Source organism: Rhinopithecus roxellana, chromosome 8 (assembly GCF_007565055.1).
Source record: "Rhinopithecus roxellana isolate Shanxi Qingling chromosome 8, ASM756505v1, whole genome shotgun sequence".
Lineage (NCBI taxonomy): Eukaryota > Metazoa > Chordata > Mammalia > Primates > Cercopithecidae > Rhinopithecus > Rhinopithecus roxellana.
The window spans coordinates 58,157,182-58,183,903 of NC_044556.1; the positions used below are offsets into that span (position 1 = coordinate 58,157,182).

Below are 26,722 nucleotides of genomic sequence, written 5' to 3' on the forward strand. Positions count from 1 at the left end.
TAAAAGCTTGAAGTGAGATGATTGTCAGAGTTAGACCGTTTGTATCTGATATTCAGACAATTAAATGATATTAAGCTGGAGCTGTTGGCTAAACTGATAATTTAGTTTTCCGTTAAGGTCTCACGCTTTAATGGAATACTGAAAACACATATCACTCATCAACTGCCAAAAATGTTCACTTCTTTGCTAAACATGTTTTTCCCTGTAGATAAAATATCACTTTTGCTTGCTAATTTCAAGATATTTTTGTCTTTAGTCTTTTGGAAGTTCGACTATGATGTGTCTTGGTATAGAATTATTTGATTTTATCCTGTTTAGTATTTGCTCAACAACAACAAAAGAAAATGGAAAGAAAAAGTAAGTGGAAACTTTCTTGGTTTTTAGCATGATGAGCTGTTTTCTATTGGAACCTGGGTATTTGAGTTATTTTGTTATGACACTTTGGATCTTATTTAAACCTTCTGGGTTTTTGTTGTTGTTGTTGTTTTGGAGACAGAGTCTCGCTCACTCTCCCAGGTTGGAGTGCAGTGGCATGATCTCAGCTCACTGCAACCTCCGCCTCCCAGGTTCACACCATTCTCCTATCTCAGCCTCCGGAGTACCAGGGACTACAGGCGCCCACCACTATGCCCGGCTATGGTTTTTTTTTTTTTTTTTTTTTTTTTTTTGTATTTTCAGTAGAGATAGGGTTTCACCATGTTAGCCAGGATGGTCTCGATCTCCTGACCTCGTGATCCGACCATCTCGGCCTCCCAAAGTGCTGGGATTACAGGTGTGAGCCACCATGCCTGGCCTAAACCTTCTGTTTTACCTTGCTTCTTTTAACACTGCTCCAACAGCAGAAAGTGGGAGTGCTGACATTTACTACTAGATTAGGCTAGAAGTCCAGATTCCCCATTCAGCCTCTGTTGACTTCAGAAAAGGGAATACTCTTAAGGAGAGAATCCTCCTTACTGCTGGGCTGGGTGGGATTTCCAGCTCCCCACTCTCTTTTGCTTACCCTACCTTGACCATTCTGAACGGGTGCCCCTTTAGGGCTCCCTTAGCCTCCACTGACATCACTGAGGATTATGTTGGGAATGGGTATTTGGTGTCATAAGAATTGACACTGAGACAAAGGATCTCTCAGCAAGGCTAATTTACTTTCTGCGGAAAGGGTGTCACTTGCTAGCAGTCTTGCCATGAGAGCACACACGAGCAAAGGAGGCAGGGTAATTTATAACCTGATGCATCCATCCTATGGCTGTGTCCAGTTTCCATCGGCTGGAACAGGACCTCACATTCTATGCTTGTCCCAATTGGCTAGCAACTTAAAACTTTCCAAAAGAGGTGAAAGCAGAGGAGAACAAAGGAATAGAGGAAGTAACTTGTGGAATGCTGAGAAAAGCAAAAACACCTCCAAATAAGGAAGAGGAACAGGCTATGACCTAATGCTTGCTTGGACCTGTTTAGACATACCAGAGCAGATATCTTAGGCTAAAATGTAGGAGCTAAAAACACAAAGTATATTGATTTCTTTATTATGGCTAGCAGATATTTAAGAGTATTAGCACAGATATTTGAGTAAATTTTGCTTCTCAGAGAGGTTACTATTTATTCTCAATTTGACTGGGAGGAAAGTCCCTTTGAAGAGGAACCTCTACTTCACTTTTATTACCTCTGGGAAGTGGTGAAAGTCCTGACTCTGCAGTAGGTGTCTTCGACACCACAAAGTGCTTTGCTTCTTCCAAGTAAGAGTGGAAATCCCAGGTTCCTACATGGTCTCCACAAACACCTCCATGGGAGATAGGGTGAATAGAAGAGTATAAATAGCTAAAGCATATTGTAGGCTAAAAGGATTTCACCAAAATATCTATGAACCAAGGTGATTGAAATAAACAGTATTTTCATTTCTCCCAAACTTCTGGACATAAAACATTAAACAAAGTGTTCAGAAGAAACAGCTGAACAATCATACTTAACAATCATTTGATAATAACTGGAAAACTTATGATGAATTACTCAGAAACTGAAAGAAAATTGAATGTTAATGAAAAACAGTGAACACCTTTCTTTACAAGTTAAGTAGAGTCCTTATTATTTTGGGAACATAGAAAAAGGAACTGATAAAATTATCCTCCATTTAAATTACTGAATTGAACTTTAAGTGATAGATCATTAATCTATGAATGGTATATAACTTGGATGGAATTCAGAGAATCGAGTAGCATTACTATTAAAAAATAAATTCATTAAAACTCCTTTAATGATTTTCTTCATGTTACCATAAATAAGAATTTCCAGTGTTTCTGTCTGTAAAAACAAAACATTTTGCAATAAAATGGATTCTGATCTGTTTTGTTTTTATAAAAATAAATACTTATCATGGATATATAAAGTAATTTTAAAACAGTGTTTTTATTCGGGGATAATTTTACTTTAAAATTTTAACTATCACACTTAATAACATTTTCTCTTTTATATAATGTATAATAAAAACTTATTTTGCAATCAACCACCAAGCATTTTGTTATAGAGAAGTACAAGGCAATCAACCAAAGATGTATGCATGTATATATATATATGTGTGTGTGTGTGTGTGTGTGTGTGTGTATGTGTGTGTGTATTAGAAATGTTCAAAACTATAAGTAAATGTTCAAAAGTATAAGTAAAGGCATAAGGCAGTCAACAAAAGATGTATACACATAAATATATAGAGCGAGGGTATGTGTGTGTGTATTAGAAATTTTCAAAAAGAAAAATAAGATATATATTAATGGAAGATGTAAAACAATAAATTACTGTTGCATTTAAATTGTGTTGAATACATTTTTTTTTAATGAGCTAGCAGGACTATGTTAAAACAGTAATATATATAATATATGATAGTTATTTATCTCCATATGTAAATAAATATTTAGCAGTCCCCAATATAAAGGGAACTTCCCAAGGAGATCTGAAACAATCTGAGATATTACTTATTATATTTTTCATTTCTGTAATCCCATTTTTTTATCGCTTTTATAATTTTTATTGTTTTCATATTTTTCAAGGAAATTTGTAATTACTTATTGAATCAATCTTATGGAGGCTACTTTAAAATCACTTTCAATTCTACTATCTGGTTCACTTGGTACTGGCATCAATTGGTTGTCTTTTCTCACTTAATTGAGATTGTATTGGTTCTTGGTATCAGGGATGATTTTCAGTTGAATCTTGGCACGTTTAATATTATGGTAAGGTCTCCATATTTAGACTTAGTGTGTGGGTTCTGGAAACCATCCCGGGCCTTGTTGACACAGACTCTGGAGTCAAAGAGCTCACCACCTATCAACACTGGGCCAAGAGACAAGTTGAGCTTCCCAAGTTTTTCTGGCAATGATCATCCTGCTACTACATCCTGTCTCACATCAACTTGTGTGAGACAGAGGATAGATTGCTCTTCTAGGCACTGCTGGCCATGCATCTATGGGCAGATGAGGTCTAAATGGCTGGTGCAAGATGGAGATTGAATTAGGATTCAAGCTTTCTTGGTATTGCAGCTACAAACAGATTAGAGCTCTCATTGCCATTGGTGATGAGTCTCCCTATGAAGCCTCTGTTGGGCTTCCTTTTTCTTTTCCTTTGACCAAAGACAATGGATTTTACCTTTCCTTTATTTGTTTTTGTCTATGCCTGTTGCCAGTTCAAGGTTTTAAGCTGTAGGGCTTTCCACATCCCAGTCCGGGATTTATGAGAGATAAAATAAATCCTAGGAAGCTTACTGTGGTGTTGTTCTTCAAGTCCTGAGGTATGTGGTCAGTCCACCTTCTCTTTCTTTTTCACCTTTTAGAGTCATTTTGTGATTGTCTATTGAATCCTTTCCAGATTATTTGGTTGTATTTAGAGAAGAAGGACAGAAAAATAGTGAATATACATCATCTTGTCTGGGAACCTGAATAGATTAAACTTTTCAAGAGACTGAAAAATTATTTTTCAAAATTTCAGACTATTTTATCACTTACACATCTCTAAGAATAGTGTATGAGTTATAGTTCTTTCAAATCCTCACCAGTACTGGTATGGTCAATCTTTTTTTCTTAATTTTAAATATTTGAACACTTATGTGGTAGAATCATATTGTGTTTTTAATTTGTATTATCTAATAAATGATAAGGCTGAGTATCTTTTCAAGTACTTATTTCCCATCTAATTATATCTTTGTACTGAACTGCCACAAGATAGTACAACCTATAGTACAATGGAAACGGGAATTTCAACTCTTTTATTTCTTATTTTATTTATTTTTAGAGATGGGATCTCACTATGTTATCCAGGCTTGTCTCAAACTCCTGGCCTAAGGCAATCCTCCCCGCCTTAGCCTCCTGAGTCACTGGGATTACAGGCATGAGCAAACACCACTGACTTGTTGCTTATTTTTAGAAGTCTTTCCTAACACCCCTACTCTATACATCTTTCTGACATCCTGGTCCAGTTGTTTTTATCTTACCTCATCTAATCATTGTTGTAGTTCTCAGTTTACTACAGTGTTGCTTACTACAATACACTTTTCATGGGCACAATCTTCTTTCCTCCAAAGGAGTATAAACCTCTTGTAAGAAGATATCATTTCTTGTATTTTTCTGAGTTCTCCTGCAATGCTTGGAGCAGTCTTTTATACACTGTAGATCTTTCTTAAGTACCCAGAAAGGGAGTCAATGATTAAAGGGAAATAGTATATTTGTGGTGAGTGGTGTCAATGAAATCCAGAGCTATGCAGTAGTTAAGATAGCAAAATGTATTTTATTCAGGAGCTATTGCAATAGAGAAAAACAGATGTTCATTTAACACTGGGCTCAATTTTGAATACAGTGTGGAGAAGCGGAGATCCATAGCCAAAGGATGGGTAGTGGAGTCAGTGAATATGACTCCACATCAGGAGTAAGGAGGAATTCTCACTGAACTAATCTAACAGAACACTTGCTGAAGACAGGCCAGGATGATTATATATTACCCAGAGGTTGGTGGAGGATGAGGAATTTTATTAGATATTGAGGGTGACTGAATATCAATGGTAAGGGATTCTCTCCAACCTGACTTAGCAAGGTTCTTGCTACAATTAGGTGGTACAGACTCAACAAGGATGGACAATCTGAAGTCCAGTTGAGAAGAGAGCTTAGAGGAGTGTGACTAAACTCTGGTCTAGGTGAGCATTTTTGTCAGCAAGAGAATGAATTGAATAAGCATTAGGGTTGCAAATTTTATTCACCCTTCCTGCCAAAAACAAAACATAAAGTAGCAGAAAGCATTGTTTATGGGCAGGATATAAACTCTGCAAGTTTAAAATCTCCAGAGACTCCCAGAAGAGTTTTACAAGTCACATGTTACACAAAGCACTATAACTAATGAGAACAAATTACAAAATTGGGTGAGGAAGTTACCTGCTTTCTCGGATGAAAGAGAGAGGAATCCCTTAGGATCTCCTAATCAAAACCAAACCTCTAGAGCTCAGGAATCTCAAGCACTTATAATAATCAAACTATACCTCTAAATCCATAGAAAGGAAGGTTCTAAACCACTGTAATTTAGTGGGCAGTGGGGGCTGATCACATCAAGTATGGCCTAACCTCACAACTCCTGTCACAGAACTCTAGAGCCATGGAATATTACAGCTTGCATGAACTCAGGACCTTTTTTCTTACTTCCCATCTGGGGAAACTCAAATTCAGAAGATGCAGCAGCTTTCACAATGTCACTAAGCTAGCACCAATGTTTTTCATATTAAATCAATCTCTGTCTCTTTCGAGCGGTGAAAAAAGTATGCTTCCAGCGATATTGTGAAGATTATCTTTTGGAAGAATATAATCGTGACAGTGAATTGGCTTTGGAGCCCGATAAAATTAACGAGGTAGGAAACTATTCTAGATGGTTTTACTTTCTTCTCCTCATAACTAATTGTCACTACAAAAAGAAAGGGTCATTGGGATAAAATTACATATCTTTTCCATATCACCAGTTCTCTTTGGAAAGTGTGTGTGCATATGTGTATGTGTATACACACATATATATGTGTGTCATACATATGTCATATATATGTCATATGTGTGTCATATGTGTATATATATACCACCACATATATGTATATAACATATATATATATGTGTCAGTGGATTCATAACTCAAATTTGACACAGGTGGATTTAGGGACAACTTCAGAGATAGATGAGGTAGGGTGGGACATAATATCCTCAAAACACATACACACACACACACACACACACACACACACACACAATCTTGCACACATTTGGAATATACCAGAAGTAGAGATTCTGACATTTATACTCTACTGCTGATGATTCACCAAGGAAATATTTAGCACACAGTCAAGTAAGGACTAGATAAGGAAAGACCTATTTTGGAATTCGTATGGGTGATTATTTGCATTTTCAAAATGCTTATGAATTTAATGGTGACTTTAAAAACAGCACCTCCTCCAACCCCTTTGCTGCCTCCTAGTCCCTGTCTCAAATCCCAGGGCTGTGTTGGAAGAGGTAGAACACGTGTAAAATCAGACTGTTTTTTTCTGGTAGTATGTTAGAAAAAGCTTGGGTTTTGTACCAAGGACATCAAGTACTAAAATAACTTATTGCTATGCTAATCTGTTTTATATTTTCCCTTTGCTATATTTAATCCTTTAGTTCTAGAATCCACATAATTTCCTTTCTTACAGAGTTAGGGTGAAGGGTCAAGAGTGCTTTGGAGCCTTGGTGTGTGAAGCGCTCTACTGACAGGAGGAATTACAGTGACTTAGGAATAAGTAGAAGGAATCTATTGAAGCCTAATACTTCTGGAAGGAAAAAGATGCCTCTGAAATAGTTGAAAATGTAGCAGAATGCTGATCATAGAGAAAAGTGGAACAATCATCTACAAGTAGATTTGGAAACCAAAGATACTCATACTCAATGTGGTTACTAAAGAGGCTCACACCAAAAGGCCTCAAGAGGAAGCCCCGGGTTTTAATAGAAATGGTCCTCTATAATGTTCCCTTAGGTAAGAGAACAGAAATATGGTCTTCTTATTGGGAAATGACTGCTCACTAGGAAGAGTAGATACAGTGAGTGGAAGGGAAACGGAATGGAGAAACAGTTGATAGGAGATAAGAAAAGATTAAGTCATGTGATTCTTGTATGACTGTCAGAGAGTAAGAATCTTGTAAGGTCTAAGAAGACAAAGCACCAAAGGCGCCTTTAAAGTAGAGTCTAGAGGGTTGTGGATTATTTCAGGAGCCACTTATAATTCAGACCATTTTTCTACTGTGTCTTCTGACTCTCAGTGATAAGTTAGACTCTTCCATGAGAATGCTTAATCTTAGCCTAAACAAAACCTAATTAGAGTGGAAAGTCTGTTAACCTCCATGCTCAAAAATCAAATGCTATGCAGTGCTGAATAACAAAGGAAAACAAAACTCATTTATATACTAACCACTTTTTTGATGATTAACTCATCCATCTAACATTCGCCAGGAATTATTACCTCCTTAAAGTGCTCTATGTTATTACTCTGAAAAATACAAAAATATAAGACTTATAGTCCCTTTCTTGAAGCACTAAGCATTGATAAATGAAAAGAATATACAGTTCAAGTCAAAACTCTTTGCATCTAGTCTCAAATATGCCACTTCCGAGACACAATTTTATTTCTAAAATAAGTAGTCACATTTGTCCTACCCATTTCACAGCTGTCCCATGCACTTTATATTTATGCTGTGAAGAGTAAAATCAATAAACACTTGAAATAGTTTGGAAAAATATAAACCTCATAAATGCTAGTTATTAAATATGTTGACATATGGGGCAGAGAAAACTAGCTCAATATACTACAGGGTTGAAACAATGTGTTAAATATAAGGACAAACAACATGCTATAGAAATCAGAGGAGTATGAGATTAAATCAGATGTCGCATTATTGAGAAATTTATACAATTATTAAATGCCACTTATTTTCTTTGAATGCTGAGCTTGGAATTAACAAAATAGACACAATCTCAATTGCCACCTGCACTACGCTTGTGTAGTCTGCTTATCAAAACCATCCACATATTTAATTAATTACTCTTAATCCTAAGGGTCCTAGGTTTCCCTATCTTTCTTCTTTCCCTCTTCTCAGAGTAAAAATAATGACACTTTTTTTTTTTTTTTTTTTTTTTTTTTTTTTTTTTTTTTTTTTTTTTTTTACTTTCCTTTAAAATTCTAGGACCTAAATACATTCTCCAAGAAGGGTTAATGACTTTGGGTTTCTCCAACATTGCAAGTCATTGTCCAAGTTTTGTCCTAAAATTACTTGGAAACCAATTCTTGATATTTACACAGTAAATATTTATAGAGCATACAATGTGTGGAAGTTTCTGTGTTGGACCCTGACTCTGTCTATTATCCACCTAAAAGTTTTCTCTGTGTTCAGAAGCTCATCCAAATAAAGCTCACCTAATGCATCTGAACCTCCTTTATCTGAGCATCAACTGGAGTGTTTCCTCCCATATTATATCACCTGCTCATAAAATCCTTTTAAGAATAGGCCAGAGCAAGCCTTCTTGTCATATACATAGTGATGTCATATACTAAGTCATCACTAATTAGCTGCTGAATAAAGGAAGCAATGAATGGATGAAAAATGAGAAAAACACATTACCTACATATAAATAGTTTTGCTAAACTACATGAAAAAGCACTGGTAATTGTAATTCTGATGATTTATTTTAGTCATCACAATTTTCATTTGATGGTATCATTCAAAAGTTAAATGTTTATTGTTGTTTCTTTCAAATTTCAGACATTCAAACGATGAAGATCAACCAGACAGTACTGAAGGAATTCATTCTTGTTGGCTTTTCTGTGTACCCACATGTACAGACATTTCTTTTTGTGGTCTTCTTTTGTCTCTACCTTCTCACCCTTGCAGGTAATCTGACCATCATGGGCCTAACCTGGGTGGACAGGTCCCTCCACACCCCTATGTATCTCTTTCTTTGTTAACTCTCCTTCTCTGAGACCTGCTACACACTGGCCATCGTCCCAAAGATGTTGAAAGATCTACTGGCCAAGGACAGAAGCATTTCAGTTATAGGTTCTAGCTTACAGATGTGCTTCTTCTTGGGACTTGGTGGTACACACTGTATCATCCTCACTTTGATGGGGTATGACCGCTTCCTGGCCATCTGTAACCCTCTAAAATATCCACTGCTTATGACCAACATTGTATGTGGACAACTTGTGGCCTCTGCTTGGACTGCAGTCTTCTTTATCTCTCTTACAGAGACTGCACTGATATTCAGGGGCTCTTTCTGCAGACCTAACCTTGTCAAACACTTCTTCTGCCACATGCAGGCAGTTATTAGGCTGTCCTGTATAGATAGTAATCTCACAGAATTCATTGTAACACTGATCTCAGTGTCCGGCTTGCTGGGTACCTTTTTGCTCATCATCCTGACTTATGTCTTCATTATTTCTGCTGTCCTCAGGATTCCTTCAGCTGAGGGCAAGCAGAAGGCCTTCTCCACCTGTGCCTCCCATCTCACAGTGGTTATAATCCACTTTGGTTTTGCATCTATTGTTTATTTGAAGCCAGAAGCCTCAGGAGATGACACACTCATAGCAGTCCCTTATACTGTCATTACCCCCTTCCTCAGCCCCATCATATTCAGCCTGAGGAATAAGGACATGAGAAATGCTTTTAGAAGAATGATGGGAAACACAACTGCCTTGAAAAATAATCTTAAGTTGTTGCTGCTTGTTTGAAGAATGACTCAATGTCCCCAGAATTCAATAGGGGCATTTATCCTGTGACCTCTGGAGAAACCTATACCATTTGCCTTGTTCCAGAGGTTGGGATATAAGAAGCAAGTGACTCAGATTGGGAATTATGTCAACACAGGCATCTACTTAGCTTGTTAGAAAAGCTGTCCAACCCTTCTATTATCCAGTGTCAGAAGAAGAATGTCCCTGCAGATATAAGATTCTGATAATCAACTTCCAGGTGTCCTGCACTATTCATGAATTGAGTAAAAAGCGTGGAAGGAAAAAATAGCATATAAAACCACTGCACTGAGAGATGTTTTAAATATCTAAAGATGTCAACCATGGCTCAGGCTTGTAAAACAGCAAATAAAACCATTGCACTGAGAGACGTTTTAAATATCTAAATATGTCAACCGTGGCTCAGGCTTGTAATCCCACCACTTTGGGAGGTCGAAGTGAGCAGATCACTTGAGGCCAGGAGTTTGAGACAAGCCTGGCCAACATGGTAAAACCCCACCTCTACTAAAAATACAAAAATTAGCTGGACATGGTGGTGGGTGTCCGTAATCCCAGCTACTCGGGAGGCTGAGGCAGGAGAATAGTTTGAACCCAAGAGGCAGAGTGAGCAGAGACCATGCCGTTACAATCCAGCCTGGGTGACAAGAGCAAAATTCCGTCTCAAAAAATAATAACAACAATAATAATAACAATAAAAGATGTAAAAGTTAAGGATTTTTTTTTAGGCAAATGCTATGAAGCACTGAAATGCACCTCCCATGAGACAAATCATTTCTGATAAGAGATGTAAGAGTATTGATCTAATTTTGAGTTCTGTTACTTATGGGAATGTTATGAAATAAATGAAATGATGGATAAATTTATTATGCACAGTAACTGATTAAATTTATCCCTGACCATGACACTCTTTCTTTGGGATTATTTTCATGACACAGGTGCAGACAAAAATCTCTGCTACCTTCAATCTGTAGCCATTACTTAGTGGCAAGTATTTTCTTTTACTTTGGTTCCACTCCTGACAATTGGTTATTCAATCTAGGGAAGCTAAAAGTCTCAAAAATAAATACTATTTACTCCCTTATTATGGATGCAGAGGATGTTACGTCAAGTCTAGACTCAAGACCCTGAACCTAAATTTGGACCAATTAGCCTGCTTGTGCCTGATATAGTGACTGTGGTGGGGATTGCTAGTTGCCAGAAATAAGTAAGTAAGTGGAAGCTGAAAATACCCATAGACTCATGCCCATATGGGCACTTGCTTTATGACAAGTAAAGCATTTCCGTACAGTGAGAAAATGATAGACTTTCAATATAACTGGTGCTAGGAAAATAGCATATCCATATGAAAAAAACAAAATCTGAAAAAAAAATCAATTTCAGGAAATCAAAAACTAAATTTGAAAAGTGAAGAAATAAAACTTTTAAAAAGTAATTAAGAAGATATCTTCACCAACTTGGGATACAAAATACTGTTAAACTGTATGTAAAATTTTTGACTAAAGTGAAAAGGCCGATTAAATCAAAATTGAGACATTTTATTCATCAAAAAGACACTATTGAGAGAGTGGAAAAGAAAGCCAAATCATATAGCTATAAAGAAATTTCAGAGTGATAAGTATGAAATTTAGGATCATAATTACTTTTAGAAGGAGGGTCTGTGATTGGGCAGGACGAGGGTCACATGAAAAACTCCTGGGCCAGGCGTGTTGGCTCACACCTGTAATCCCAGCACTTTGGGAGGCTGAGGCAGGCAGATCACCTGAGGTCAGGAGCTCGAGATCAGCCTGGCCAACATGGCAAAACCCAGCCTCTACTAAAAATACAAAAATCGGACAGGTGTGGTGGAGTGCGCCTGTAATCCCAGCTACTAGGGAGGCTGAGGCAGAAGAATCGCTTAAACCAGGGAGGCGGAAGTTGCGGTGAGACAAGATCGCACCACTGCACTACAGCCTGGGCAACAGAGGAAAAACTCCTGATGGGTGAAGTTCTTTTCCTTGGTCTAGGTAGTACTTGCAAAGGGTTTTGCTCGTGAAAGATTCACTAAGCTATGTATTTGTTTAGATAATTTTCTGTGTTTACATTTTATTTTATAATGTAAGGATTAAACAAAGCAAAGCGAAGAAAGAGAAAAAAATCTGTAACAACTGGCAAAGGCCCTCATTTGGTATATACAGTCACGCGTCACTTAACAATGAGGATGTATTCTGAGAAATGTGTCACTTTGTGATTTTGTCAATGTGTAAACATCACAGAATGTACTTACACAAACCTACAATGCACATAGACTGTATGATATAGCCTAATGTTCCTAGGCTACAAATGTGTACAGTATGTTACTGTACTGAATACTGTAGGCAATTCTAACAGTAGTGTTTATGTATCTAAACATATCTAAGCATAGAAAAGGTACAATAGAAATACGGTTTTATCCTCTTGTGAAACCATCATTGTCTTTGTGGTCTGTCATTGACCAAAACATTATTGTGTGGCATATGGCTGTATAAACAATTTCTAAAAGAAATAAAATTCTCAAAAAATAAATTAAAAGACAATAGAAAAATTTCTAAGAGATGCAAATAGATCTTGTATAAAAGAGAATATCCAAATGTTCAATAAATACCTTAAAAGGTGCTTGGTCTCACTAGTAAGCATGAAAATGAACATTAAAACCCCAATAATAATTTTAAAAACCCCAATGAGGTACTACTACATACTCACTCGAATGGCTAAAATTAAAAGGCTAGATTAGAAATACCATTTGACCCAGCTATCCCATTACTGAGGATACACCCAAAGGATTACAAGTCATGCTGCTATAAAGACACATGCACACGTATGTTTATTGCGGCACTATTCACAATAGCAAAGACTTGGAATCAACCCAAATGTCCATCAGTGACAGACTGGATTAAGAAAATGTGGCACATATACACCATGGAATACTATGCAGCCATAAAAAGGAATGAGTTTGTGTCCTTTGTAGGGACATGGATGCAGCTGGAAACCATCATTCTCAGCAAACTATTGCAAGAACAGAAAACCAAACACCGCATGTTCTCACTCATAGGTGGGAATTGAACAATGAGATCACTTGGACGCAGGAAGGGGAACATCACACACTGGGTCCTATTATGGGGAGGGGGGGAGGGATAGCATTAGGAGCTATACCTAATGTAAATGACGAGTTAGTGGGTGCAGCACACCAACGTGGCACATGTATACATATGTAAAATACCTGCACGTTGTGCACATGTACCCTAGAACTTAAAGTATTAAAAACAAAACAAAACAAAACACCAATGAGGTACTACCACATACTCACTTGAATGGCTAAAATTAAAAGGCTAGATTAACGAGCGTCAAAAAAGAAACATGAAGCAACAGCAACAAGAACCCTTCAATGCCTTTTTTTTTTTTTTTTTTAAGATGAGTCTTGCTCTGTCACCCAGGCTGGAATGCAATGGTGTGATCTCGGCTGACTGCAACCTCCACCTCCCAGGTTCAGACGATTCTCCTGCCTCAGCCTCCCAAGTAACTGGGATTACAGGTGCCTGCCACCACACTTAGCTACTTTTGTATATTTAGTAGAGACAGGGTTTCACCATGTTGGCCAGGCTGATCTCAAACTACTGATCTCAGATAATCCACCCACCATGGCCTCCCAAAGCGCTGGGATTACAGGCATGAGCCAACAGTGCTCTTAATAAGAGTGTATACTTGTTCAGTCATTTTAGAAAGCAGTCTAGTATTATAAACTTGTTTTGGAGATTCTCATACCCTGTGGTTAAACTTTTCTACTCTTATGTGTATGCCCTAAAGAATAGTCGGCACATGTGTATCATAAGACATACATAGATGTCCTTAGACACAATATTTGCAAAATGGCAAAAGCTAAAAATCAATCAGCTAATATACTACAGAATAGATAGAAAAATTATGACATATTCATGTATGTATCAGCATGTAGTAATAAAAATAAATAAACTATAGCTATATACTTCAGCATACATGTGAAACTCTTTTTTTCCTCTTTATATCACATCTTTCTTCTATAATCTAAGATATCATTATAATTCAAGACTTTGTCTCTGACCCAATTTCTCATTAGGGTTTTCTAAATTTTTATACCCAAGAAATTTCCTTAATGGGAAGAAATTAAAATATTCTCTCCTGTCAATAAGCAATATAGTAAGACATTAATGAAGAATCAAAATAGGAGATAATTTACTTCTGTTCTGCATTAAATGTAGATTGCTTTTTGTGAAAAAATGTCCATTTGTCTCTTCTGTATGTATGAAAAAGTCATTCTGTTGAAGACACTATACTAACCATGAGGAAAACAAAAACACACAAGATATATTTTTTTCTCTCAAAAAACTTACATTCTGCTAGTGTGAAGGCTAAGAAATTATGATGTAATATGAGTTAAGGGTTATACAGATTTATGGCAGCACTCAGGAGATACAGTACCCACATAAGATCACTATAGAATTTACCCATATTGTTGGCCAACATCCCCAGAATAGACTGTTCTACCTGAATATCACTTAATACGTCTTCTAAACAGGAAAAGAAAGAGCCAGGAGGAACCCTCTTTGGGTAATAACAAATCGCAAACACTGACCTCAGTAATCATTCCTTCAAAGAAGCCTGAATTTTATTGAATTACTCAGTAGAGAAATTTATACTCTAAGGCATTTTGGAAACAATGGAGAAGTCAGCAGGTAATTATTAGATTAAAAGCTGGATGTAGTCAGGATAGGGGACAACATAAGCTCTGCCAAAATTATTGTCACCCCAGGGTGACTAGGCATATGTGTGTCTTCTGAAAAGCAACATCAAAGACTTAACACAGCAGAAGTATAGGGGAGGATAGACTTTACAAAAATAATCCAGCCAGTCACTGAACAAGTAAGCAAGCAAATAATGAAAACAAGACCTAGTGGGGAGAGAGGGGAGAAAGACTAATAACCAGAGTTTCTAAAATATATTATACAAAATTCCAGTTTCCCATATAAACTATAAACTATGCAAAGAAAGAGAAAAATATGACCTATACTTAAAAAAAAAAAAAGAAAGAAAACCAGACAACAAAAACTGTGAGAATGTGACTAGATGCCATATCTAAAAGATGGACTTCAAAGTAACCATTGTAAATATATTTAAAGATCTAAAGAAAATCATGATTAAAGAAGTAAAGGAAGATATATGATAATATCACATCAAATACAGAATACCAACAGAGAGACAGAAATTATAAATAAAAACCAAATTAAAACTCTGGAATTGAAAGTATAACCACAGAAAAGTTTACAAGAGCACTCGACAATAAATTTGAACTAACAGGAAAAGAAAATGATGAACTTGAAGTTAGAGTGATAAAGATTATGCAGCTCAAAGGAAAACGAGGGAAAAAAAAATAATGAAAAAAATAGAGCCTTAGAGAAATCTGGGACACAATTAAACACACCAAAACTGGTGTAATGGGAGTACCAGGAAGAAAGAGCAAAGAGAAAGGATAAGAAAAAAAATATTTGAAGAAATACTGGCAGAATACTTTCCAAATTTTTTGAAAAACATAAAGCCACACATCTAGGAAGCTCAACAAATTTCACATAGGATAAATGCAAAGAGGTACACAAAAAGACACATCATAGCAAAAACGCTGAAAGTCAAAAATGGTGAGGAAATTTTGAAAAGCATCAAATGAAAAATGGCCCATTATTTACAAGTCAGCCTCAATTTAACAGCTGACTTTTTAGCAGAAACAACGAAGACTAAAAAGCAGTGGGATAACATACTCAGTGTTCAAAAAACAAAACAAAACTTGTCAACTAAGAATTCAATCTCAAGGATTTTAAAATTTTCTTCATTTAAAATAATCAAAAACTGGAGTCCAGGAGTGGTGACTCAAGCCTGTAATCCTAGCACTTTGGGAGGTCTAGGGAGGCAGATAACCTGAGGTCAAACGTTCGAGACCAGACTGACCAACATGGTGAAACACTGTCTCTATTAAAAATACAAAATTAGCCAGGCATGGTGGCACACACCTGTAATCCCAGCTACTTGGGAGTCTGAGGCAGGAGAATCACTTGAACCCAAGAGGCAGAGGTTGCAGTGATCCAGGATCATACCATTGCACACCAACCTGGGCAACAAGAGTGAAACTGTGACACACACACACACACACACACACACACACACACAATTGGAAACCACCAAAATTTTCTTCAAGAAGAAACTACTTAAACTGTAGTATATCTATGTCTTGAAATATTACTCAACAATGAAAAGGGATAAACTGTTGATAGAAACACACAATCTAAATCAATCTCTAGACAATTACGCCAAATGAAAAATATCACTAAAGGTACATACTATAAATAAATATAAGTAAGAACCAAATGAAAACTCTAGAGTTGAAAGTATAATCACTGAAGAGAAAAATTCACAAGAGCACTAAAAATATATATGTATGTACCTTTATAAATGTATACATGTATATTTATAAATCCATACAGCTATGTGTATACATATATATTTATAAATGCTATATTTATAAATGCATAAATATTTACATTTCAGTTTAATTTTTGTATTTGTCACATACTAGGTTTGTGATTCTGTCATATATATACACACACAGAGATGTGTGTGTGTGTGTGTGTATAGCATACTTCAAATGAAGCAATTATCAAAATTGAAAATAGATTAATGGTTGCCAAGCTGCTAAGGGTTAAGAATGTGACTGACACACAATATCACCCCTTACCACAAAATCTTCCTTCAGCTTAATCTCTCCCACTCTAGGTTCCCATGTCACCACTAATCCTGCTTGAAGCAGCCCTGAGAAACGTCGCCCATTGTCTCTCCATACCACCCTCCAAAAAAATTCTCACTGCCCCAACACTTCAACACTATTTTGTTTTATTTTTCTTATTAAGAAGGCAGGAATGTCAGGCCTCTGAGCCCAAGCCAAGCCATCGCATCCCCTGTGACTTGCCCATATATGCCCAGATGTCCTGAAGTACCTGAAGAATCACAAAAGAAGTGCAAAAGCCATGCTTCGCCTTAACTGATGACATTCCACCACAAAAGAAATGAAAATGGCCGGTCCTTGCCTTAAGCGATGACATTATCTTGTGAAATTCCTTTTCCTGGCTCATCCTGGCTCAAAAACTCCCCCACTGAGCACCTTGTGACCCCCACTCCTGCCGGCCAGAGAACAACCCCCCTTTGACTGTAATTTTCCTTTACCTACCCAAATCCTATAAAACGGCCCCTCCCTTATCTCCCTTTGCTGGCTCTCTTTTTGGACTCAGCCTGCCTGCACCCAGGTGATTAAAAAGCTTTATTGCTCATAAAAAAAAAAAAAAAAAAAAAAAAAGAATGTGGGTGAGAGAAAAGTGAATGTGCCTATAAAAGAGCAACAAGAGGGATTCATGTGGTGACTGACATGTTCCGTACCTTCACTGTAATAATGTCAACATCCTAGCTGTCACAGCATAGTATAGTTTTGTAAGATATTACTCTTGAGGATAATTGGGTAAAGGATACATGAGATCTTTCTGTATTATTTCTCATAATTGCATATGAATCTACAGTCATCTAAAAATAAACTTGGAATCAATATGATCTGAGTTTAATTTCTGTCTCTGCCACATACTGTGCGATTCTGTGATAATCACTTACCTTTTTAAAGCATCATTTTTACCTCTTTAACAGGATCATAATTTCTTCAATCTGAAACCGCCAGTGATAATATATATTCTTGCTACGAGTTTAGTAATAGAATCCTCTGGAATTTTAGCTGAGTACACAGATGGCCAGTTAGTTACTACATTTATTAGCTTTCTCTGTGGCCAGGTTTGACGATTAAGTGACCAAGTTTTTAATCAATGAGATATAAGTGGAAATGATGGGTGAAGCTTCTATACCTCTCTCTGAAGATCAGTTTCTCTCTTTCTGCTTTCCTGATGGAAAGGACATGGAAAAACAGAATAGTGCCTTGGACTTCCAATAGAAGCCTTCTATTGAGTCTGGGAGGACCAACCATCTGCCTGTGCTTTTTACAATCTTGTGAAGTCAAGCTGTTCCACAGGCCCTGCCAACTGTGGACCACTCACCACTGTAGGGCTATATGAAAGAGAAATAAATTCTGTCTGATTTAAGCAGTTGTATTTTTGTACCAATTTAAACTTGGTAGTTTAGATTACAGCTACATTGTATTGCTAAGATAATTAAATAAAGTATGTATAAAGGTTTTAGCAAAATGTCCAGTATATACTACATAGTGATTGTTCAGTAAATAGCAATTGTGTATTTTCTGCACCAATAGGAAAAAGTATAAAAACAGCTTCCTCTTTTTAATTTTAATACTTTTTTCTTATTATATCACCACCCTCACCTTCCTGAAATTGTCTAGCCCCTTAACCTCCAGAAAACACTGTACTCTTACAATTCCTGTATTGGACAATTTTTGGTCTTTTTCCTTCTTTGGTCTGCATTTCTCGAGCATTTCCTTTCCATTTTTCTCTTTCTTTTTGTTCCCAGCTCTGTTCCTCTGGTTACATTTTATCAAGTGTGATTTTATGTATTTATTAATGCTGACTCCCAAGTTTATAAACTGAAGGCAGACTTAAGATCCAAGCCAATATTTCTGATTTATTGCTGCATATATCTGCCTTTTCCTTGAACTTAATATGTCAAGACTGACTTCAGCCCTGGCTTTCTCATGTTGTTCTGTCTTCTGTGTTTTCTGAAAGTTACCATCTCCTTACCACTTTGAGCTAAAATCTCAGCAATAACTGCATTTCTCCAACTCCTTATAGCATCATTTAATCTTTCGCAAAGTACTTACTTACAGTTCTATCGTTCTGCAGTAACAACAAATTGCCATTATTGCCAAGAGAAGAGAGCCATCATTTTTACTGCAGGCACTTCCTCTCCAATATTGCATCCTAAACAGGTCGTCTGGGCTCTGCTTGAACACTTTCAGTGATAGGTTGCTTAGCGCACACCCTACGAGGTACCCTACTTCATTTGTGACAGTTCAGTAGACCAAGAAGCAAAGAAGCAACATGGGTATGAATGACAGTCAGGAAAACCAGTGTGGAAAGAGAAAGAAAACCCCATTATTTTCAGAAACAGACGCAGATTTGAGGCAGGAATCAGGAATTCACAAGCACTCCTCTACACATCTTCCCACTAATTATCCTGAGATCTTCCCCGTGCACCAAGTTTTATTTACAAAGGGTTGTAAAGAAGGGCAAGCAGCATACAGGGTTTCCTTATGGAGCTTGTAGACTTACGGAAGAGAGATAAAGCATCTCTCCCTCATATATAAACACGAACAAGTGATAAGAGGCAATGGTGAACAGAGTTTAACAAATAAACATCTTCTCAAAAAATATAATAGTCTAAATAACCTATCAGAATTAATTTGCCCATAACTCTAACTTTATTGTTTTATTTCCTCAAAAGAATTTTAGTCCTGAATTATCAATATATCTAGGCGCCTCTTAGGCACTTCTGAAAATAGAGTTTGCAGAAGCACTACATAGATGACACTCAGGAAATGAACCCAAGGACTTTACTCCACTTCAGTGCACACCCATGTCCCTCTGGACAATGCTTTTTCGTTGTATCACCTATGCCCTAGAACAAATGGTCCCTGAGGCGACTTGGACACAGTCTTGTTGGGGATAGGTAGGTCACCATGACAATGTGTACTAAGGGGCTATGTCCCTGATGAGAATGCAATAAGGGAAATGTAATAAGGGCTGGCTACTGCTGCCTCTGCTTGCTTCAGGGCTCCATCTGCAAAACCTCAGCCCTGCCATGCCACAAACGACTTAGAGACCAGCGTGAAATATCAACTTTATTGAATAGTTTCTAGGGCAAACCATACCTGCCCAGAGACAAAAGTTAGTCAGCCTATTGACAAATATCAAAAGGCAGGGTATGTGTGCGAATGTGGAAGACAGGCAAGCAAAGAAGTAGGTGTTCTTCTGTGACAAATTATGTCTTTATTCACGTTAGACACCCTCAAATCCTTCATCCATTCCCTACGATTTTCAGTTCCTCATAATCCTGAAAATCGCTTGAATTTCTCGAGGTATACAATGTGCTTAAAATTTGAAAAAGCTTAATCATTCGAACATCTCAGAGTGAGTACCCTGTCATTTTAATCTTTTATTCATATGTTTATGATTTTAAATATAGCACACGAGAAATGCATCCGAAATGTTCACAAGGGTGAAGGATTTTTTTTTTTTAAGTGGCAATGTGGTAAAATGTTAGAGATTTGTAAAGGCATTGGACAGGGTAGGAAAATATATGTGGGAAAGGGGAACCCAGAAAGAAGAAAGCCACGATAAGAGAGACAGAAGCCAATCTTGGTGTGTTTAGGGTGTAGCACTTCCCTTGCCCTAAGGCAAGACCCAAAGAAATAACTGTCATATTAAGTCTACATCTATGAATTCAAATGAGATTTAAAAAAATCTTTTGAATGAATTTGACTGCCATACACAGAGAAGACAGACAAACAAAAAAACAAACAAACAAAACCCTTTATTCTTATATAAATGAGTCCACCTGGCTATACCCATGGACATTTACTTATTTCCATGGAAGATGTGTAATATACAGGTTAAATTTCTCACCATACCTTCATAGGAAGATTATCTAGGTTTATTCCACTTCCACAATTTTCTAGATGTATGATCTTGAGAAAAAAAAATCACTCATCTTTCCGTGTCATTTACAAATAGAAACAATGGTGTTTAAACTCACTGGGCTGTGGTGAGAATTAAGTTAGCATATGAAAAATACTCACTACCCTTCACAGAGTAATCAATTATTATTATATATTCTTTATATGCCTTGTAGATACAGACAAAGACAGTAATTATAATAATTTCAGACAGTCCTCAGTTGTTAATTCACCAGTGTTTTGGTTGGCACATTAAGATTCTTCAATTCATGATGATAAATGAGGAATTCAAGGGAAACAAAGAAAAACAAAACAAGCAGTTTTCTCTGGGAGTGGGATATGCCTATGCACAGGGCTCTGCCCAGTGTGTCTCCAGATGAAGGCTTGTGTTGCTTCCCATAGAGCACCACTGAACACCAGGCCATCTACTACTAACATTCGCTTATGTAACATCTAGAAGGTAGAGGTTAAACGGGGATCCAGGCAAATGTGCTGATGTGAATAGCTAATTTGGAAGATCCAAGTGACATCTACATGGTTTCAGGCCCACAGAGCTATGGCATCACTAATGTGCTTTACAATAATAAATTGTGTCATATTATGGGCAAATAATTCTCAGCTAATTATCTCTTTTAATGTGATATAGTCTAATGAAGTAGGAATGACAAATGTTACCAGCAGTGGCAGCAGCAGAACTATTTTACAAATAATAAAACAGGTTCGATATTCCACCCCTGAAATGACATTCTACCTTTTAAGTTTCCAAGTTCTTAAAGTATTACCTTATTTATTTCTTAACTAATTTGATATATATACATCAGTTATGTATTATGGCCAAAGCAATGAACTTAACTAGAATACAGCAATGAGTGAGATCTCTGCTACCACGGAGGAAAAATCTGGGAAGATACATGGCTACTCCATAGATTTATTAATAGCGTCATGGTCATAATAGCAGCTGTGAGTGTGAGGGACCTTTTGGACAAAGTCGTTACAGAGACACTGTTGTTTATTAAGTTTATTCACGTGCAAAAGACGAGAGGTAAAATAACAGAGTGGTGTCTTGAAAAACTCTGATGTAACTGGAGGAATAAATAAGAGGAATGGAAAGCAGGAGTAAAGGGGAGGGTAATGTTGAAGGAGAGCATTCAAAGGCAAATAAAAGATAAATTGTACAACAGCATCAATATCATCTGGTCCTGAGAAGACCAACCCATAAAGAGCTGTTCTTGGTTCTGAGGGAAAATGCAATGGGAGAAATCTTCAAGGTGTGCCTCATTAATTATTACTTGGAATCTAAGTTGCCAAATGAGAAGGGTATATTTAAAGAAATCATCACTGTGTGACTGCTAACATTGCAGGCTAAGCTGTACCCTGCTGCCCTGATGGTAGAATCCTCCCTTGATATAAAAATTGTGCAGCACTAATAGAGGAAGAAGGGCTCCCAGACTGAGGATGGAGAAGACACACCTAGAAGTTAAAGCAAGTAAGAAACAAACCAAAAAAAGAACAAATACAAGAAGAGTTCAGTGGGCACAGTGCCGTGATACACTCAGAGCTACAGAAGAGATCTGAGGACTATGATTCAAAAGTAGTCTATCGAGGAGAGCATCTCTAAAAAGGGAGAGCAGACTGAGAGCAGGAAAAGAATAAAATAACAGACCATTTCTGGTGGACAATAGGGGCTGAAGTTGCCTTGGTTGGAGAAGAAAGTTCTTGGCAGTAGCAGGCCAGGTGAAATAGCAAAAAGAGTTCAGTTTTCAACAACTGAGCTTGAAACTCATGAAGATGATGACATAATACTACTGAGGAGAGGGCAAGAGGTAGGAGTATGGGCACCTTTGGGCACAAGGGGACCAACTTGCAGGCTTATCTTTGAATCAGCAGACAATCTAAGCCACAGTAGGCTACAGAGCAAGATTGGCTTCCAACAAACTTGTGAACAGTCAGTAAATTTCTAAGGCTGCTTCCCGTCCTTCACTCCATTTTCCAACAACTTCTCTCCCACATCCCTCAGGACTGACTCCAGTAAGTTGGAATTTCAACCAATTTTATGCAATGCAATAACTGAAAAAGAACCCTAGTTTTCCTTTAGTTCAATTATCTATATTATCAAGATATATTATGAATCTGAATGATGTAAATTCAAGACTATGCAAATCAAGACTGAAACTCACTCCAGTAATATTTATTGAGTGCCTACTATGTTTTGCTACTGCTCTGTTACACTGATAATAGAGGGGTGAAGACAAGTCCCTCTTCAGACGTTCTGTCATTGTTCAGTCTGTCTTAGCATCTCAATTCCCTTACCTTGTCTCTTGAGAGTTTCCAGCCATCATTTTCAAGTTTTTCCCATCCTCTGTTATTACCTACTCCTGAGGCATGCTGGGCTTCCTTCCTACCCTGTCCCTAACCTTACCACACATACCTTCCCTTTAAACTGTCACTCAGAAAAGTATCTGATGCACTGCTTCCAAACTGGACTTTTTGGATACTTGAGGGTACAAAAATAAAAATAAAAATCTTCCAATGTCCAGGCAGGAATAGTTCCAAAGGACTGATTCTCTCATCTTCAACTCCCTTAAGAGCTCTTAAAATTGATGTGCTAGATAAAGTGTCCTTTCCCACTTCTCTTTTCATATTTTTTAACAAGGAAAGGCATAGCAAAATCTTGCCATATGGAAGTGTCCAAGAGTGTAAGTTAGTGTCATGCCAAAGTCAGTGTCGAGAAAGTAAAGGGCTAATAACTGGGTATCAAATTCTTTTGCACGTCAGTGGTTAACAATCTATTGCTTTCAACACAGTTGAAATAGAAGCTGATCAAGTTGTCAGCTAATAGATGCATGAAAATAATTTTGATGATATGTTACTGAATATTTTCTGGCACACAACTAATAAAAAGTTCAAATAATCTAGTGTTATTTCTATAACAAAACAAACTTTCATTCATGTAGCTATGGTACCTCAATATCACTTATATGTGAACTAGTTATCTTAGTGTTTACACCTCCAAAATGAAAATTCAGAATAGAATCGATGCTGAAATCTTTCTCATTGTGGTAATAAGTCTTAGAATACACACAAACATTGGACAAAAGCATAACATACATTATTATGAGATAGTTTTCTAGTAAATTTAAACATTTTGTCCAATATATTTTTAGATGTTTTATATATTTATATTTATATTGCTTTAGGTAAATGTATGTTAATTATATAACAGCTAGAGAAAATCTTTTACAAAGCACTCAATAGTCTTAAAAGTACAGGAAACAAAAAACATGTAGGAAGATACAGAGAAATCAATAAAAACTTGCAATTATAAATATATTACAATACCATGAATTGTGACTTTGGTGAAATAAGTGATGTAAAATTTCCAGTTTTAAAAAGATATGCTCATTTGTGTACTTGTTTAAACAAGTATCAATGGATATCATTACCATAGCGCTGATATTTAGATTTCATTAGATTTCATTGAATATATAAAGAAGTAATCTGTTTCATTTAAAAGTTCAATTCTCATAATGCAGTAAAAAATTAGACTCCCTGTGGCCACATAAATGTCTGATAAAAAAATAGACGTTGTACCTGTAGTCCTAGCTACACAGGAGGCTGAAGTGAAAGGATTCTTTGAGCCCAGGAGTTGGAGTCCAGCCTGAAGAACACAGCAAGGACTCATCCTTAAAAAAAAAAAAAAAAAAAAAATTGATGTCAAGTTAAAACTATGTAAATTAGTATATCATTTTTTAAGTTTCTTAGAGGAAAATACTGTTTAAAGACAGGTACCTAAATCACACCAAAAATGGAAATGCTTAATGACATGTGACCCAATCTCAAGTCATACTTGTAATTTTATCAGGGTCTCCCTGGAGATGTCAGATCACTGGCAATGTTAATAGAGGACTGGAAAAGCATAGAAGAATGGTTGGGGAAATGACTTCCTCTTTCATTTTCCTGCCTTCCCAGTTGCATCAGTCTCCCATGGCTGCTGTAATAAACGGCCACGAATGTGGTGGGTTAAAACAACAGAGAGTTACTGTCTCACAATTCTGGAGGCCAGAAATCTGAAATCAGTATCACTTGGCTCAATTCAAGGCATAGGTAGAGCCGCACTCCCTCTTGAGGCTCTTGAGAAATTCTTCCTTGCATCTTTTAGCTTCTGATGGCTGTGGGCATTCATTCAGGATAAACATCTTGTGGCCAAATCATTGCAGTCTTCAAGGCCAGCATCCTTAAATCTCTCTCTGCCTCATCTTTACATTGCCTTCTCCTCTGTGCATCTGTTTCAAGTTTCACTCTGTCTCTGTCTTGTAAAGACCTTTTTCATTGTATTTAAGGCCCACCTAGAAAATCCAGGATAAGCCCTCCATCTCAAAGTCCTTAATTTAATCATATTTGCAAAATATTTACCATATGATGTATAGATTCCAGGAATTAAGACATGTACAACTTTCAGGAGGTCAATTTTTAACATATTATACCTCCTGGAAATAAGACGGTCTAATTCTAGCACTAAAAATGTATTCAAAAATAAATGTAAAGTGAATGGAAAAGTAACTATCCTCTGGAGCAGAGCTTCATAATCTCCTTTGTATTGAATTGTCTCTCCATTTGGAAATGAATATTTTTCAAACCAATCTGCATACTGTCATGTTGCCTTGCATTATAGTTCAAGCAATCTCCCTGAGTTATTGCTTCCTCTTAGTACAATTTATCTTGAGAGATAAGCTTGTAGGCTCCAACTTGAGGTCACACCTTCTTTTATTCACTCATTCAACAAATACTGAGTAAAGGTGCTGTGGGCTTAGGAGTTTATAGTTGTTTCTAAGGGATGTAAAGGAAGAGCACGTCCTGGACAAGAATCAAAATGCCAAGGCAGTTCTGAAATCACTCTGAAAGTATTTATCAAATACCCACTGTAGTTAAGATCACTAGGTAATTGAGTACTCAGGTCTGTTAACTTTTCTTATAAGGTGAGAGAAAAAACAGCAAAGTGAAGAGGAAAAATGATATAATAATTAATATACCACTAAACATCTTCAGTGGTTATAACCTGTGAGAGTATGTTGGCGGTTTGTTTCACCTATCTTTCAAACCTCTTGTTCTTCCTGTGATTTATTTTAGGCACTCAAGTGGACAGAGACCATGAGAAATTTGAGTGGAGTCCATGTCGAAGAGTTTGTCTTGGTGGGTTTCCCTACCACTCCTCCCCTCCAGCTGCTCCTCTTTGTCCTTTTCTTTGCAATTTACCTTCTGACATTGTTGGAGAATTCACTCATTGTCTTCACAATATGGCTCACTCCAAGCCTTCATCGCCCCATGTACTTTTTCCTTGGCCATCTCTCTTTCCTGGAGCTATGGTACATCAATGACACCATTCCTCGGCTCTTGGCAGCCTTTCTTACCCAGGATAGTAGAGTCTCCTATGTAAGTTGCATGACACAACTCTACTTCTTTATTGCCTTAGCCTGTACTGAATGTGTGCTGTTGGCAGTTATGGCCTATGACCGCTACCTGGCCATCTGTGGACCCCTCCGTTACCCTAGTCTCATGCCTTCCAGTCTGGCCACTCGCCTTGCTGCTGCCTCTTGGGGCAGTGGCTTCTTCAGCTCCATGATGAAGCTTCTTTTCGTTTCCCAATTGTCCTACTGTGGACCCAACATTATCAATCACTTTTTCTGTGATATTTCCCCACTACTCAACCTCACCTGCTCTGACAAGGAGCAAGCAGAGCTAGTAGACTACCTTCTGGCCCTGGTGATGATTCTACTCCCTCTGTTGGCTGTGGTTTCATCATACACTGCCATCATTGCAGCCATCCTGAGGATCCCTACTTCCAGGGGACGCCGCAAAGCCTTTTCCACTTGTGCCACTCATCTGGCAGCAGTTGTTATCTACTACTCCTCCACTCTCTTCACCTATGCACGGCCCCGGGCCATGTACACCTTCAACCACAACAAGATTATCTCTGTGCTCTACACTATAATTGTACCATCCCTCAACCCAGTCATATACTGCCTGAGGAACAAGGAGGTGAAGGATGCCTTCAGGAAGACAGTGATGGGCAGATGTCACTATCCTAGGGATGTTCCAGACTGATATACAACAGGTCCTGGGAGAGGCGAAAATAGCAGAATCTTAATAGGGCCTCCTCAAGGAATCAGAATGGGCTTAAAGGGAACATAAATATAATTTGCCAACATTTTCTCTAAATGTTGTCTGGGACCTTCT

At 37.3% G+C, this 26,722-nt stretch overlaps 2 protein-coding genes across 2 annotated transcripts; both read left to right on the plus strand.

Moving 5' to 3' along the window:
* Positions 1–3,480: 3,480 nt before the first annotated feature.
* LOC115898993 (olfactory receptor 10X1) lies at positions 3,481–9,756 on the plus strand. Its single transcript, XM_030934928.1, is given in 3 exon segments — positions 3,481–3,553; positions 5,766–5,866; positions 8,722–9,756. Coding segments are annotated over 3 exon segments (1,209 nt in total).
* Positions 9,757–25,636: 15,880 nt separating this feature from the next.
* LOC104657387 (olfactory receptor 6P1) lies at positions 25,637–26,590 on the plus strand. The gene has a single exon (XM_010357170.2). It carries the CDS (start codon positions 25,637–25,639, stop codon positions 26,588–26,590), a length of 954 nt encoding a protein of 317 aa, XP_010355472.2.
* The last annotated feature ends 132 nt before the right edge of the window (positions 26,591–26,722 follow it).